The following is a 14179-nucleotide window of genomic DNA, read 5'->3' as shown; positions in this document are numbered from 1 at the left end:
TGGCCGTGCGAGGGTCGCTAAGCAGCTGAGTGAGCAATGATTGTCCTTCGTCTAGCAGGTTGTGAATAGACAAGATGAAGGACTTTTCTTTGAGTCTAGGTAAAAGGCTGAGAAAAATGTAGCAAGATTGAGACGCACAGTTTTGGGAGAAAGGGGGTTGGGGGCTATAACGATTTCATACTAGTAAAAAGAAAGTAATAGGGTTTTCTCTATGAAAACAATAATAAATAAAGCAGTTTTCAATCGAGTGTCGAAATTAAGTACTGTAATCAGGCAATTACTTTGGTTTTAGTTTTGTTATTACTGCGATTTGAGATTTGCTGAGTAGTCTACCACAAAAGAGTTTCAACGGGAATGATTGTGTAATGCATGTTGGCACTATCAAACATTAGTGGTTGCTATGGTAATACAAAAACAAGTTTACACAGAGTCTGGGTTACGAAAGCATGGTGTGGGTCGACGAGTAGCCTTTGTGGCCTACAAACGGGCCAAGAAACGACCGAAGAATAATTGTGTAAGAGCTGCGATGCTTTTAACGTAAACTGAACAGTAAAGGAAACCTTTGAAGTATATCCAGTTGAGTCATAAAGAACCGTTATGTAAACAGACAAGCTTACGCATTGTGAGATGACAGCAGAAAAGAATCATTGTGGCAAATTCGAACTTGTTTGAAAATTCACATAGTTGGAAACAATAGGCATTGCGAATTATCATGACTTTTCGTCGAAAATTCACTTCCATCAAAAATTCAATACTTTTTCGTTAAAAAGCCAAGAAAAGCCACGAATTTTGGTGAAATACATTTGCATTACTTTTGCACAATATTGTACAATAAAAATATGAAAAAAAGAACATTAAACAAGGAGTCAAACTACAAGTGATACGTGAAATATAGGCAAACAAAGAAGATAAAGGAATTAGATCTTTCAAAGTATTCCTTGGCTTCATGTATCAGTAGTTTAGAGAATAAAATTTATAGAAATGATTAGAATAGAGCTATTTACATCACATGCAGGGTGTGAATTCTACTTACCTCATTAACAAAAATTATATTATTGTAAGTCTTATTGTTCCTTTTAATTGAGGGAACCACATACATTCCCCTAGCTGTAGAACTATGTCTAAACAGTTTGGTTCGATTGTAATAGAACTAATGATATTGTTGATTGTTATGAAATCTATTGTATGTTGCTAATGCCAATTGGTTTTGTGTGTTTTGTTGGCTGACCACCTACTATAGATGTGGTCAAAAACTTGTACTTTCGAAACTTCATAGTTCAGCATCTTGAAAATAATAGTCTGAATTCATCTTGCCAACACTCATTGGCCGAAAGAAATATACTGCTCAAGTCTCAATAGTCTGAGCATGGAGAGAAAGTGAATCTCCTGAGAAAAGCAGCTGAATTGACACATTACAACTCGCTATTGTAGCCAGGGTGAATTTCAGGGTCTGTTTCCTAGAAAACACACTAATACACAGCTTTCTGATATTCTCATAAGTAGCATTAGCCGGAAAAGCTCCATTGAAGTTCTTATAAACAAAGCAACTGGTCGAATTGTCAAAACCAAACCTTCATAAAACTAGGTTTGATATTACACTTCTTAAGGTGAAACAAATTCTATTTTTGCTGTATATCGTAACCAAACTTGTTGGATTAACCAAATCAAAATGCTGCTACTTCCAGAGGCTTTAATTCACAAAAAATAACTCATGGACGTGCGTGCCTATGTTTTTAATACAAAGCATTAGAGCTTGCATTGTGGGAGGCGCGGTGGCCTTATGGTCAGTGGACTTTTCTCCGGGTTGAGCGGTCCAGGTTCAAGCCCTGCCAGGGACATTGCGTTGTGTTCTTGGGAAGACACTTTACTCTTGCAGTGCCTCTCTCTACCTAGGTGTATAAATGGGTACCAGCAACCTTAATACTTGGGGTAACCTTGCTATGGACTAGCATCCATTAAGGGGGGAGTAGAAATGCTCCCTGTCGCTTCATGGTACAGAAACCGGGATAAGCTCTGGCCTTGTGGGCCACTTGGCTCGTATGCAGATTTTATTAGACCTTGCATTCTGAAGGGAGCTAGTAGACGGCAACAACCATGGGGTTGCAATTAGCTGAGATTGGTGAATATTTTTTGTTCGTTTACAATTTTCACTGTTTTCACCATTGTCCTAGGTGTCTTTACTTCTGTGGTTTTTCTTGATGTTTTCATTGCATAAGCCTATTGAAAGTTCTTTTTGATGGTTGACTCTAGGTTTTAAATTTGCACATTTTATATTAGAGAACTCTACATAAGAAAATATCCTGCGAACATGGTCGTCACCAGCTTATTGAAGGATCCAGAATTGTTAACAAAGAGGAGTGCTTTCAACACAATGCAGACAATAGAAACCAAACTAGATGCCAGCTAGATTGATCACACATTAACAAAGAAACAAATTAATAATCTCAGTGGGCCAAATTGACATCATTTGATATGTTTTCCTGCAGAGGAAACTGGCTGTCATTAGCTCTCATCTCTCACACACCCATCTCAACTTTAAGGCAAAACAAATCTTTTCCCTAGTAAGGGATATGATTTATGCCATTAACATGCTCACGTTTCCCTTCTAGCGTATAAAGTAATAAAAAATTATAACTGTAACAAATTTCAGTAAATTACCCCCAATCACTTAAGCAAACGGTCATGGTCTCATACTAGGGACCTTTGATTTGTCTTCTCAGGAATTCAATCATTCAGTAATATTTTGAAACTTCAGAAAACATCACCATTTTGTCCACCTCAAGCCGCTGCACGCTAATGGGTAATGTGCAATGGTTCAGCCAACCAGATTGTAGCATTTGCATTATTTTAAGTTTAGTAAGTAGAATTCTACTAAAAATTGACTGAATCACAGAAAATGATTTCTATTTTGTAAGGACTGTTCCACAAGCTGCACATTTTAGCTACCCATGATTAGGAAGCCCCAAAAAGTTGTAACCCCCAAAAGTAGGGATTGAAACAGCCAGCTAAATCCCAGTTGACAGTAATGAGGGTCATTACTAATGGAACTTTATGGTATTGTTTCTATTAGAAAGTTACAATGTATAATAATATAAAATGTTTGTTTTACAGTTTGCAGACTGTGTCCCTATTGGTAGAGATCTTGTGCGTCTGCTTCAAAATGTTGCAAGGTTTGTGATGTGTTCTATGTACTCTGCTTAATTACTTGCATGTTGACTAATGTTATGAAAGCTTCCTTTTTAACTTGGAAATATCATTTTCCAAGTTGTATTGGTGAAACGATTTCACTCCATCACTCCTTCACTCCTTCACTGGCCAGGTCACTTCTTGTTAGACATTTTGAACCTTGGGGTGGAATTCCCATATGAAAAGGTCAGGGATGCTCGTCGGAAAATTTGAATCTAACTCCCAAAGGAGACTTAAAACAGAATAGGTTCGATTACTAGCCACTGTCCAAGAAAGGATCCCGCGTGCACTGCTAGACCTGACTCTCATACTTGAGAGATCAGCAGAAATCAAGCCTAAAATTAAAACAAAAATTAAATGAGAGCGTTTCTTTAATTAAAATAGTTAACCGTGCGGCCATGGGCCGAGCGCGGTTCATGTTCAACCTGTGGTTTATTTATTTGTTTTTTGGCGGTGACCAGACCCAAACTCCCTCTCGGCCAAATTTTGAGTCACGCAATGTGTGATGTTTATTCGCCAAAAGCTGTTAAAACATTAATACACTGACAATTTTACGGATATTGTTTGCTTTGTTGTAGGTAAAATATATTTTCTTTTGGTTTTATTGAAGCGTTGGATTCAAAGGGAATAATAAATATGCTAAAAAAAGGTATGACGTCAGCCATGGAATGTGCTGACGTTGCAGCTTTCACTTTCGCTAGGTGACAAATAAGATCGTGTTTACTTTGCAAGTTTATTTCGCCAGAAGCGATGGTCATTAATTTATTTGCAGTTTTGCAAGTATTTCTTGTGGTTTTAGGAAAATGAAGTAAATTCTTTGGCTGTTTCATCGCAGCAAGTTCATAGATCGGAAGGAAATTTAAATATTTGCAAGCCAAGCAAAGAATGTGTCAGAACATGCAAGGATTACGTCATTGGTAGGGAAATAACCACCATACTAAAAATAGCCTTGTAAACGCAATTCTTGAATTATGTGACTCGTGTGACTTCTTTGCTAGCCCTTTACTCAAGGGAAAAAAACAATTAAATTTAATCGCAACTTTTAAGAAAGAAAGCTGTTGTTAATAGTTAATATCCAGAAGAAAGTTCCAGATTAAGACTATTATGTCATTGGAGATTTCACAACGGCTACGACTGATGGTGCAATAATACAGTTTGTGTTGATCAAGTGATGTGGTGTCTACAGTAATCAATGAATCATCAAGGATTGCTTTGGAATGTGCACTGTGTTGCAAATGTAGGGCTAAGAAAACAGTTAAATTTTAAAAGTGCGTTTATAAGATCTAACAGATCTTCTTTTTATGTTTTGGAGTGTACCCTAAAGGATACTTTGACAAATAAAAATGGTGACGTTTCATCATAAACACCCTAAGTGAGACCAGAATCCTTAATTTGTACCCAAGACGACGAGCACCCTTGGACCTTGTCATAGAGGAGTCCCAATTTGTTAGGTTTTACCAACAATTCACCGGTACCCATTTATACTCCTGGGTGGAGAGAGGCCCGGCGAGAGTTAAGCACCGCACTTCCACTAACTAATGCAAGTGGGTCTTTTAATGAATCATGGATTACCAATCGCAGAAAGTTGAAACAAAGTGAAAATATTAGTAAGAATACAATACAATCAGTGCAATCCTTTATTTACCCATGCAACATTTAGAGTAATAAAAACTTGTTAAAACATGTGCGTGCTAAAAAATGGAAAGAATAAAATTAGACTTAACTAATACAAGCATGCACTATGTTAATCTATATACAATCACCATGCAAGTTAGAAAAGATGCTCATTTAAAATAAGTTTAAAAGTAAGAATATCTTTGGCTTCTCTAACATATCGAGGTAATGAATTCCACATCTTTGCTGCTAAAAATGAAAACAATCCATTTTAAATTAATATTAAGTAGCATTAAAAGAGTGTCCGACCCTCTTAAATTATAATTACAAATTTTGGTATTAAGAAAATCTTGTATGTAGGGTGAGGCTTGATTATTCATGCATCGGTAAACTAAAACTAGGGCCTGAAATTTTCTTCTTTGTTCTAGCATTTTTATTTTAACTATCTCTAATAAATAATCGTAGGGTGTATTTTTCCCATAACCTAAAATGGACCAGAGAATATAATAATTTGTGTCCTCTAGTTTTTTCAGTTGACATCTACTAGCCCCAAGCAATAGCAGACAACAATATTCTAAATGAGATAAAATGAATGCCTTGTAGAGGCGTGTCATAATATCTGAGGGAATAAACCTCCCAATCCTTCGTAATGCGGTGGCTTTGGCATATGTCTTTTTTGCTTGCTCTTTCACATAAGCTGCAAAGTTAAGCTTGCAATCTAGTGTTACACCAAGGATTTTTAAGGTATCATTAGTCACCATGGCATTGTTACCTACACTGACATTGTAGCAGTAGGATACTGGGCCAATCTCAGGATAGTTTTGTTGAAACTATGTTGATAGTAAATGAAGATCAGAATGTATTATAGATCTGGAGGGGAAATGTATTTAGTAGTGTCATCTGCGTAGAACCGTAGTGAGGTGGTTGTAACTTCTTTTACATGTACATTAACATCAATATAGATTACTTCATAGAGAGTGCGACGTACGGATTTTTATTCATGAGTTGCAGAACTTTGGAAATCAAACAAGTGAGCGTAACGAACAAATGAGTTTTCCAAAGTTTTTCAACAAGTGAATAAGAATCTGTACAAAGTACTTTCTATGCTGTAATTTGTTTATTGTATATATAACAAGAATATTAAATATATCCTTTAAACCGGTTTAGTTTTCCTGATGCCGTAAGCTTACATGCAGAACAGCAAGAAAATCAACACTGATCTACGTGTAAATGACTGAGCATCATGAAAAACAAATCGGCTTTCCAGTCAAGTAACAGGCAGACAAAGAGCCTACACAAGCTTAAATATAATAAAGGAGAATTCGTAAATACATAGTGCGAAATCTCTGGGCTTGTCCCTAATCACTTTCAGATTCAATCATGTAATGGCAGTGCTTTGCGCTGGGCAAAGACAAATTTGGACTCTGTTGACTTACACTGTGTATAGAAATAGAATGTTGTTGGCTTTCTGATGTAAAATTGACTTCCTCGGTTTCAAGAATGGCCATTGATTCTGAAACTGAAGTCTAGCACTCAAGATGTTGGATCTATTCCGCTGCTGTTTTACTGAAAGTGAACTAAAACGGGAAGCTGAAGCCATCTTTTTGAAACACAATCTTCAAGCGGACAGTGATTTCAAGACCGTGCTTCTCGGAAGCCATTTGAGTGCTTAACTCTGATTGGCTAAGTGATTCTACTCTGGATGGTGATTGGTTATATTTTTTACATGTAAAGAATGCTATACGCGAAGCTGATTGGATGTATCGCTTTTTTCATAATTTTATGTGAAAATATACAGTATTGTGCAAAAGTAACGCAAGTGAAATGCGCGAATTTCGTTCTTTGTTCGCGCTAACTTTCCAGGAAAGTTTGTGCGAAAGTTCGAGTCACAATTCGAGGCCTTTTGAGCGAAATTTCCCTTGAACAAAGAACGCTATTTCGTCGAATTTTCGGTACGAAACGAAATTTCACGATGACAAACGTCGTTTCACTAAATCGGTGCATGAAATTTCGCTTTGGACAGACACAGCAATTCTTCATACGATCTATTCAATCTATCCATCATATAATGTTCGCGAAATATACGAAAGGTTTTTAACGCACTCCCTAACTTGAGTTCAGTCACGAACACAAAGAATGAGAATTACAAGTAAAACTTACCGCGAGTGAAGACTTAGAATGTAGTTTCATTCCAGAAGAGACAAAACATAAGCCCATTTTGATCAGTGTAGCCGTCAGATATTAACTTTGTAGAAAATTATCCCTGTTTTTCTCTCAAACCAGGCACTTCCCCGGGGCACTTCAAATCAGTACACATGTTTTTGTCCGAGAGAGTATCCAAAATGGTTCTTTCGTTTTCGCAGATTAACTTCAGTACTCCGATATTTCGATAAACACGAGTTTGTTTAACGCACTGAACGTTTCAATAACCATGATTTCGTGGTTGTCAAATGCTCGTGTAAATTGCGTATGTTGTTTTTCGGTCCCAGCCCCACGTATTTGGCTGACTTTCAAATGCAAATTGTGTCATTTACGCTGGAAGTAGCGTGTGAAAGACAAATCTTTACAAACCCCTCGCCTGGTTCGCAGTTTTTCTCACGAGTCCGAAGTTGCCCGATCTGAAGAAACCCGAATTCCGCGTTTAAAAAGGGAAGCTGGGAAAGGATTTTGTAAAGATTTGTCTAGTCAAAAAAGCATGTGTGGGAGAGGGAGGGGGGCTTGAGTGCACGCTAGATGACACGATTAGGACTGGTTCAACAGTACGATCATGTTGCGAAAAGCAATCTCAGAAAAAACTGTGCTAAAGATGCTAAAATTCTCCGACTGTCATGTAAGTATTCGAAAACAAATTCAGCCAAGTTGTAGAAAAATATTTCGACTTCATTTTGTGTTTGTTTGATTTCGTGGAAGCAAAGAAATTTAGAGATTCGAGCGAATATTTGGATTGCGTTCAAAATGTTTGGGCAAAGAGTTGCCTCCCTTGTCAATGTTATATGAAAACCAAAAAAAATTTTTGCTGTGCGCGAAATGGCCTAAGTACGAATTTAGCACTACAGTGTTACGCTTAGTGTTATGCAGGACTTGTAGTTAACCGTTTTCCCTGTAAGGTCACGCAAGAAATAAACTATTCGTTCTTTTCATTCCTTCATTTACTCTATTTACATTGTATGTTTAACGGGTCGCTTTTCTAAAATGTTTACTGTCCGGCATCGTTTGAAACATAACAATACGATAATAAAAAGTATATTCAAATACATTTCCAATCTAAAAGCCTGTAAAACCGTCCCTTAAGTTTAAAGGAAATTGAAAGAAAGCTAAATATAAACTAAACATATGGCATAACAATAACAAAATAATTTATCTTAGTTTGGCCTGTTCTTGTGCAAATTCTGGCATCTTTTGGCAATACTAGTTTTGCATTGTTCCCACATGTGCAAGCAGTCCTCGGTGCCCCGGCACTGGTAGGCGAATGCTGTCAATACTTCAGCTGAAAAAAATTCAAAAAACAAAGGTCACTTCCAGTAGACGTTAAAAATGGTGTTTCTAATGCGTTCAAAAAAGAAGACGGATTTTTAGATCTACAGCACAAAATTATGTCTATTGTCTTGCGTACAGTTTCCAACGCGCTTACGTTTTAATAATTCTTGTACATATGTTGTTGTCATACAATATTGTTTTAACAACCATGAAAGTGAAGATCATATACTAGGTTTGTAAGTAAACATTAAAAATAATGTTTATGATTGGTTTAAATATGCAGTTCTTAGTTTTATAATACATCAATCACTGATTGAGAAAGCAATAATGAAAATAGAGACCATTAAAAGATTGTAATTACTGATTTGCGCACGTTTTGTGAGCCGTTTACGTTCAAGTACAATGTGCAATGTCATTTACTAACCTTTAATAGCAGCGAGTATGTTTTGGTCTAGGGGAGCATATTCCTTTGTACCATGGACTGTTGATTTAAGCAATATGTCCCTCGGAAAAAGGTGGTCCACAAGGCGTAGTGTCATTGCTGTGGCTTGTGCTCGCCTGGATGTGTGTTTGGGATCATTGTCTTGCATGAACCGGTGGTCAGGAAGTTTGTTTCTGATAAATGGGACGAGCGTCGTCTCTAGTACATTGCAGAAGAGATCAGCATCCATGATGCCATCAAAGATGCAAGTCTTAGGGACACCATGGCGGCTAATTCCCCCCCCCCGACATGAACTTTGAGAGGATGCTTCGGTTTCGGCTTTCGCTTGGTAGGTTTGTCCGCCATCTAGCCTGCGTAGCAAGCGTTTCCGTGGGGTTTGGTAGCAAAGAAAGACCGAGGAACGGGATTTTCGGTGTTTTGTCTGCGCGGAAAATGGGGCGAGAACCAAAAAAAAGAAGGAGGTGGGTGGGAGAGGGGAAGGAAGGAAACACTTGCAGACAAACCCCTGGATTTTGAAAACCTCCGTTCGCCAGCGAACGGAGCTCATGATTGGCTGGGCTAGTCCAATATTATTGACATGTGTCGATCAAAGGTATTTTAATACCTTTGCGTGCCAGACAAAAGGGGAAGACGCGTTCGAAGCTTGGTTACAAAACGCTTTAACTTTTCTCGCTGAACGAGGATTTAGTCGTCGGCTTTGACAGTATGGTAGAAATCCTGTAATGCAATGCCTACGCTTTGGTTTTTCAAAGCCTGCACATTATTGCAGAAGCAAGCGCAACACAATTTGCAGCTGTTCCTTTAATTTTAACATCACTTTCTTGAATGCCACATGCGCCAAGGACGATAATAAACCACGGGGACAGAAAATTAGCACTATTGCGTGGGAAAACTTAGTGATTTCGTCTGGCTTGTTACAAGGCAACATGTTGTCGTAGGTACTGCGACATTTCATTAGAAGCATTTTTGTTGACAGCATTTAGAACCTCTGGGTACAATCCTGAATGATTTGTTATAGTGTTAGCTGCGGCATGCCAGTTTTTGTCACATATTTGCCTTACCAAAAATTTAGTCGTCTCATCGCGGGGAATTCTTTGACTTTGAGGTTGCCTAAGGGAAGATTATCTTTATTCAGATACTGGTCAAGATTATCGTTATTTCTCCTCTCAGATGTTTGAAGCCTCTCCTGCCCAAATTCCAAAGTTTGCCGAGAAGACTTTCCGTTGTTTGTTTTTGTTGCAGCGATAACAATCGAACCGATTTGCGCTTCTTTACTGGAATTGCCTTTGTGAGAGTTGACTTGCTAATTTTACTTTGTATCGATTCCTGGACGAATGAATACAGTGATCCAAGATTTCGAATCATGCGAGCACAAGGATTACTAATGCGACTGGAATACTTCTCACAGTTTAACTTTCAGGCAGATTTGTGCTAAAACTTCACCCTTGCAGTCTTTCCTTTTAGATGGATTGAGTAGCTTGATTAAAAATTACCAAATTTAATTCATCGAGATTTCTCCGTTGCCACCGTGCGCTCGTTGTTTCAGACATATTTTGACAAGTAAAGTTTATTTTGGTTCAAAGTTCACTTCCGCTACGGAAGGCCGAAGATTTTATTGGTTAATTTATGACAGCCGATGACAGCACGAAATCTCAGTGTGCGCGCTCAGGCATGAAAGGCCAAGTGGGCAGTTTTCAAAATCCAGGGGTTTGTCTGCAAGCGTTTCCTTCCTTCCTTCCCCTCCCCCTCCGCCCTCTTTTACTCGCTCTATTTTTCGCGCTGTAATATTCTTTGCTCCCGAACACCACAGAAACGCTTGCTACGCAGGCTATCCGCCATCCTGAAGCATGTACGGCGATACGACTGGAGGGAAATCGAGCACTCATCGCTAAAAATCACGTTGTGGAAAGTATCACCACTCTCCAAAATGTGTTGTGCGAACTCCAGCCGCTTGACTTTGTTGGCGTCACAAATCAGCTGGCAATAGGCGGTCCGCTGCCGAGTCCAGCCTTGCTGCTTTCACGATCTCCGTACTGTGGATGAACACATGGAGAGCTTGGTGCTCGTCATCTCGTCATTCTTTCGCATCTGCTGATCTGTGAAGGCTCGTGCTTCTATAGACGTGCTTCTATAGACAGCTTTTTTTAAGACTCCTTTCCTATTTTGTTTATTCATTTTAATTGACGTATTTTTATCTTTCTTATTCCTTTTGTAACTGAAAAGCCCCTTTGGGGAGTTGCAAATAAAGTATGTATGTATGTATGTATGTTTGGTCTTCCCGAGCGAGGTAAATTTGCCACGGAGCCGGTAAGACGCAGCTTCTTGATCATGCGAGTGATGCCTGAAGGGCTCACAACTAAGCCTTCGCCTTTCAAGTTTTTCAATATTCCAGCTGGATGGAGACCTTGGTTATGGAGGAGCTCGATTCAAGTTCTCGCATAGCTTGAAATTTTTGGCATGATTATCACTAAAGTGCTAAGAAGCAAATGATTGAGAAAGTGGTTTACTAAGCGTTGCCATGGCTGCAAACAATGCAGGTCACGCTTGCTCGCGTGGAGACTGGAATCCCACGGGGAAATGTCATGTTTTGTAACATGAAAAGAGCGAACTGTCCCTCGAACTTTCGTGACTCGTTAGCGTCCACGGCGAATTATCGTTCGAAAGTTCGGGAGGAGTAAAGCAATAGGTGCCTTGAAAGTTCGTGGAAAAGTCGCAGAAATTTCATTTGAAGGGAAATTTCTTCGAAAAGCCAAGAAAAGCCAAGAAATTCGTCGAAATTCGCTTGCGTTACTTTTGCACAATACTGTAGCACATATAGAATTCTATTTGCAAGGTTTATTGCCTAAAATTCTCGCTATATATACATTAAAACAAATTCTTGCGTGACCTTGCCGCACTAATGTCAATCACACAGTTTTTGTTTTAAATGTTTAAGGAAATGCGATCTCTGCAGGAATTCTTTTGTAGAATCGGACCACTTTGCTAGTGCTGGTACCAGCAGGAGCTATCCAATCAGACAACATCTTCATCATAAATCTAAGAAAGTAATTTATTTGATCACTTGTAACAAATGTAATGTTCAGTATGTAGGATTCACAACCAATGAGTTTAAAGTCAGATTTTGTAACCACAAATCAGCCATGAGTACAAAGAAAAATACTTGTGAGGTGGCAATACACTTAAACAAGGAAACTCATGTCTTGTCTCATGTCTTTGATTTCGTCATCATTGAACAAATCTGCAATTTCAGTGATTACAATAGCCTCGACAATTGCTTGCAAACAAGAGAAGCTTTTTGGAGTGCACAACTTTGCATCCTTCAACCTTCAAACAAACATTGGAAAATGCTTCATTTCCCTTATTGATCAGGACTTCCCAAAGTCTAACTCACTGTATGAAAGTTTCAATTGCAACGCTCTTAAATTAAGCTACAGCTGCATGAATAATGTTAAATCAATTATATCCAGCCACAACAAAGCCATAATCAGCAAATCTACAAATCCCAAAGAAGATAATAAAAACTGTAACTGCGGGAAACCAGACACGTGCCCCATGGATGGCAACTGCAACATTGAAAGACAGTATAATATATCAGGCTGAAGTCACTGCACGAACAACTAAAGAGACTTACGTTGGACTTTGTGATAGTCCATTTAAATTAAGATAGAGAAATCATAATATGCTCATTTTGAAACGAAAAGTATAGAAGCATAACTGAACTTAGCTTGCATATATGGAGCCTGAAAGACGAAACATTGAGTTCAACATCAAATAAGATAAAGGAGGCTAGATCTTGTTCAAATGTTACAAAGAAATGTAATTTGTGTTTATGGGAGAAATATTTCATTTTACGTAAACCCAAAATGTCAAACCGATATTGTGTTGTAGACATTCTAGGAAATTTTTACTTAAAATTGCATCACGTAATTAGCCATAGCATCTTTATTGTCTTGCAATGTGGCACACCTATTATGTATAGTTCTGATATTTTTCAAATATCTTCCCTGCAACCGTTTATTCTGGTGGTTGCCTGATGATTTCTTCGGAAAAAGCATGAAACTCTGAGTAGCAAGAAAAAAGTCTTGGACCAACTAATCTAGCTCTTTACTTCTATTGTTATAAATTGCTCTAGTCTAACTATTGAGCACACTAATAACCGATAAGGATTTCAACTTGCTATTTGGTTATATTTATGATTTATGGGAACTGTATGACTTAACAATCTGCGTTATTTTGTTAAATAATATGGCAACAAGATTACACTGAAATGTCATAATTTATACTAGCAAGTGTTTTTCTTTTAGAAGGAAAGATTTAGTGATTATTATTTAGTTTTCTTTCAAGAGCCTTTTGACTGTTAAAACTAAGCATTTACATACAGTACATGTATTTTAAGGTAGATGATGCAAAGGTTTCACCATTATCCATTTTTCTTGTTCTCAAGAATACCAGAGTTTGGTGCATTGTGGAAAGATATTTTGCACAGACCTCAGTCACTTTGTCCACAGTTTTCAGGTGTGTGCCTTTGTTTGTTGTTGTTACTGTTCTGTATTAATTTTACTTGTAGTTCTCGTATGTTCAATATCTTGTTAACTTTAGGAAGGGAGAGAGAATGAAAGAATTTTTCTTTGTGTATTTTAATTTGTTTGTTCTTTTCTTGTTCTTTGCTTTCCTCCTGGTTTTATCTTCTTAGAAATCTCCATATATAATGTTAGTATGCTAGTACATTGTACATGTGCCCACTCAGTGTCCTAGTAAGCTAGTGATTTAAAATTGAACCTAACAGCATTTCTTTCTTTATACTACATGTATAATCTTTACTTTTTTAGTTGTGGATATGCAAAGCATAGAAACAACTATCGTAAGGGGTCAGAATATGCAAATTTGTCACTCACTCAGATGCAAATAAAGCAATATGTCCACCACCAATATTGATTTTCCAGTGTACTACTATCCGAGGTAATGCCGCATCATAATAATTATGTTGAAATACACTTTGGCTTTCCTTCAATTGATACTCGTTGGGGTCAGCACATAATTATGTAACCAAGTAATTGCTAGTAGCTGCTTGAAAGACTAAAAGGTATAACTTTCTGTGTTGAGATTGGCTGTGAAGCTAAAAGAGTCCTTGAATCAAACATAAACAAAACTATTGGAAATGTCAGTAGCACAACTTATCAGTCCATCCAAACAAAACAGTCTTGTAGCCAAAAGTACAAAATGCAGTTAGAAAACTAGATATACACAAAATTATCTACTCTAGGGTAATGCTAAAAGTCCTGAAAGGGTGATGTGTTCCAGGAAATTCATAAAGGCCGCGAAGGTGTCAAGAAAATTTTTTTTAAGTATTTGATTTTCAGGGGTGGATAAATGTTTACAGTGTGAATACTCTAACCAAGGCCACCTGACAAAATTTTGTACAAATTAAAATTTTAACAAATAAAAATCGTGGAGGTTAAC

The 14179-nt window shown here is 37.8% G+C and overlaps 2 protein-coding genes across 5 annotated transcripts in view; one reads left to right on the top strand and one right to left on the bottom strand.

The window, feature by feature from the left end:
• LOC110048177 (integrator complex subunit 3-like) overlaps positions 1-14179 on the top strand; it is a 317013-nt gene that overhangs the window by 102899 nt on the left and 199935 nt on the right. For all 4 annotated transcript variants that reach the window (XM_089296027.1, XM_089296026.1, XM_089296025.1 and 1 more), the window contains 2 exons: positions 3112-3170; positions 13164-13234. In XM_089296027.1, the coding sequence (XP_089152153.1) occupies positions 3112-3170; positions 13164-13234 (130 nt within the window). The remainder of the gene's footprint in view (positions 1-3111; positions 3171-13163; positions 13235-14179) is intronic.
• On the bottom strand, positions 8163-8948 carry LOC149108166 (uncharacterized). The gene is made up of 2 exons (XM_089296093.1): positions 8702-8948; positions 8163-8287 (listed from the first exon to the last, which is right to left on the bottom strand). Exons 1-2 carry the CDS (start codon positions 8946-8948, stop codon positions 8163-8165), a joined length of 372 nt encoding a protein of 123 aa, XP_089152219.1.

This window comes from Orbicella faveolata, unplaced genomic scaffold, assembly GCF_042242905.1.
Source record: "Orbicella faveolata isolate gen_17 unplaced genomic scaffold, um_ofav_v1 contig_26, whole genome shotgun sequence".
Taxonomy (NCBI): domain Eukaryota; kingdom Metazoa; phylum Cnidaria; class Anthozoa; order Scleractinia; family Merulinidae; genus Orbicella; species Orbicella faveolata.
This window is presented reverse-complemented; position numbering and strand designations above follow the sequence as displayed.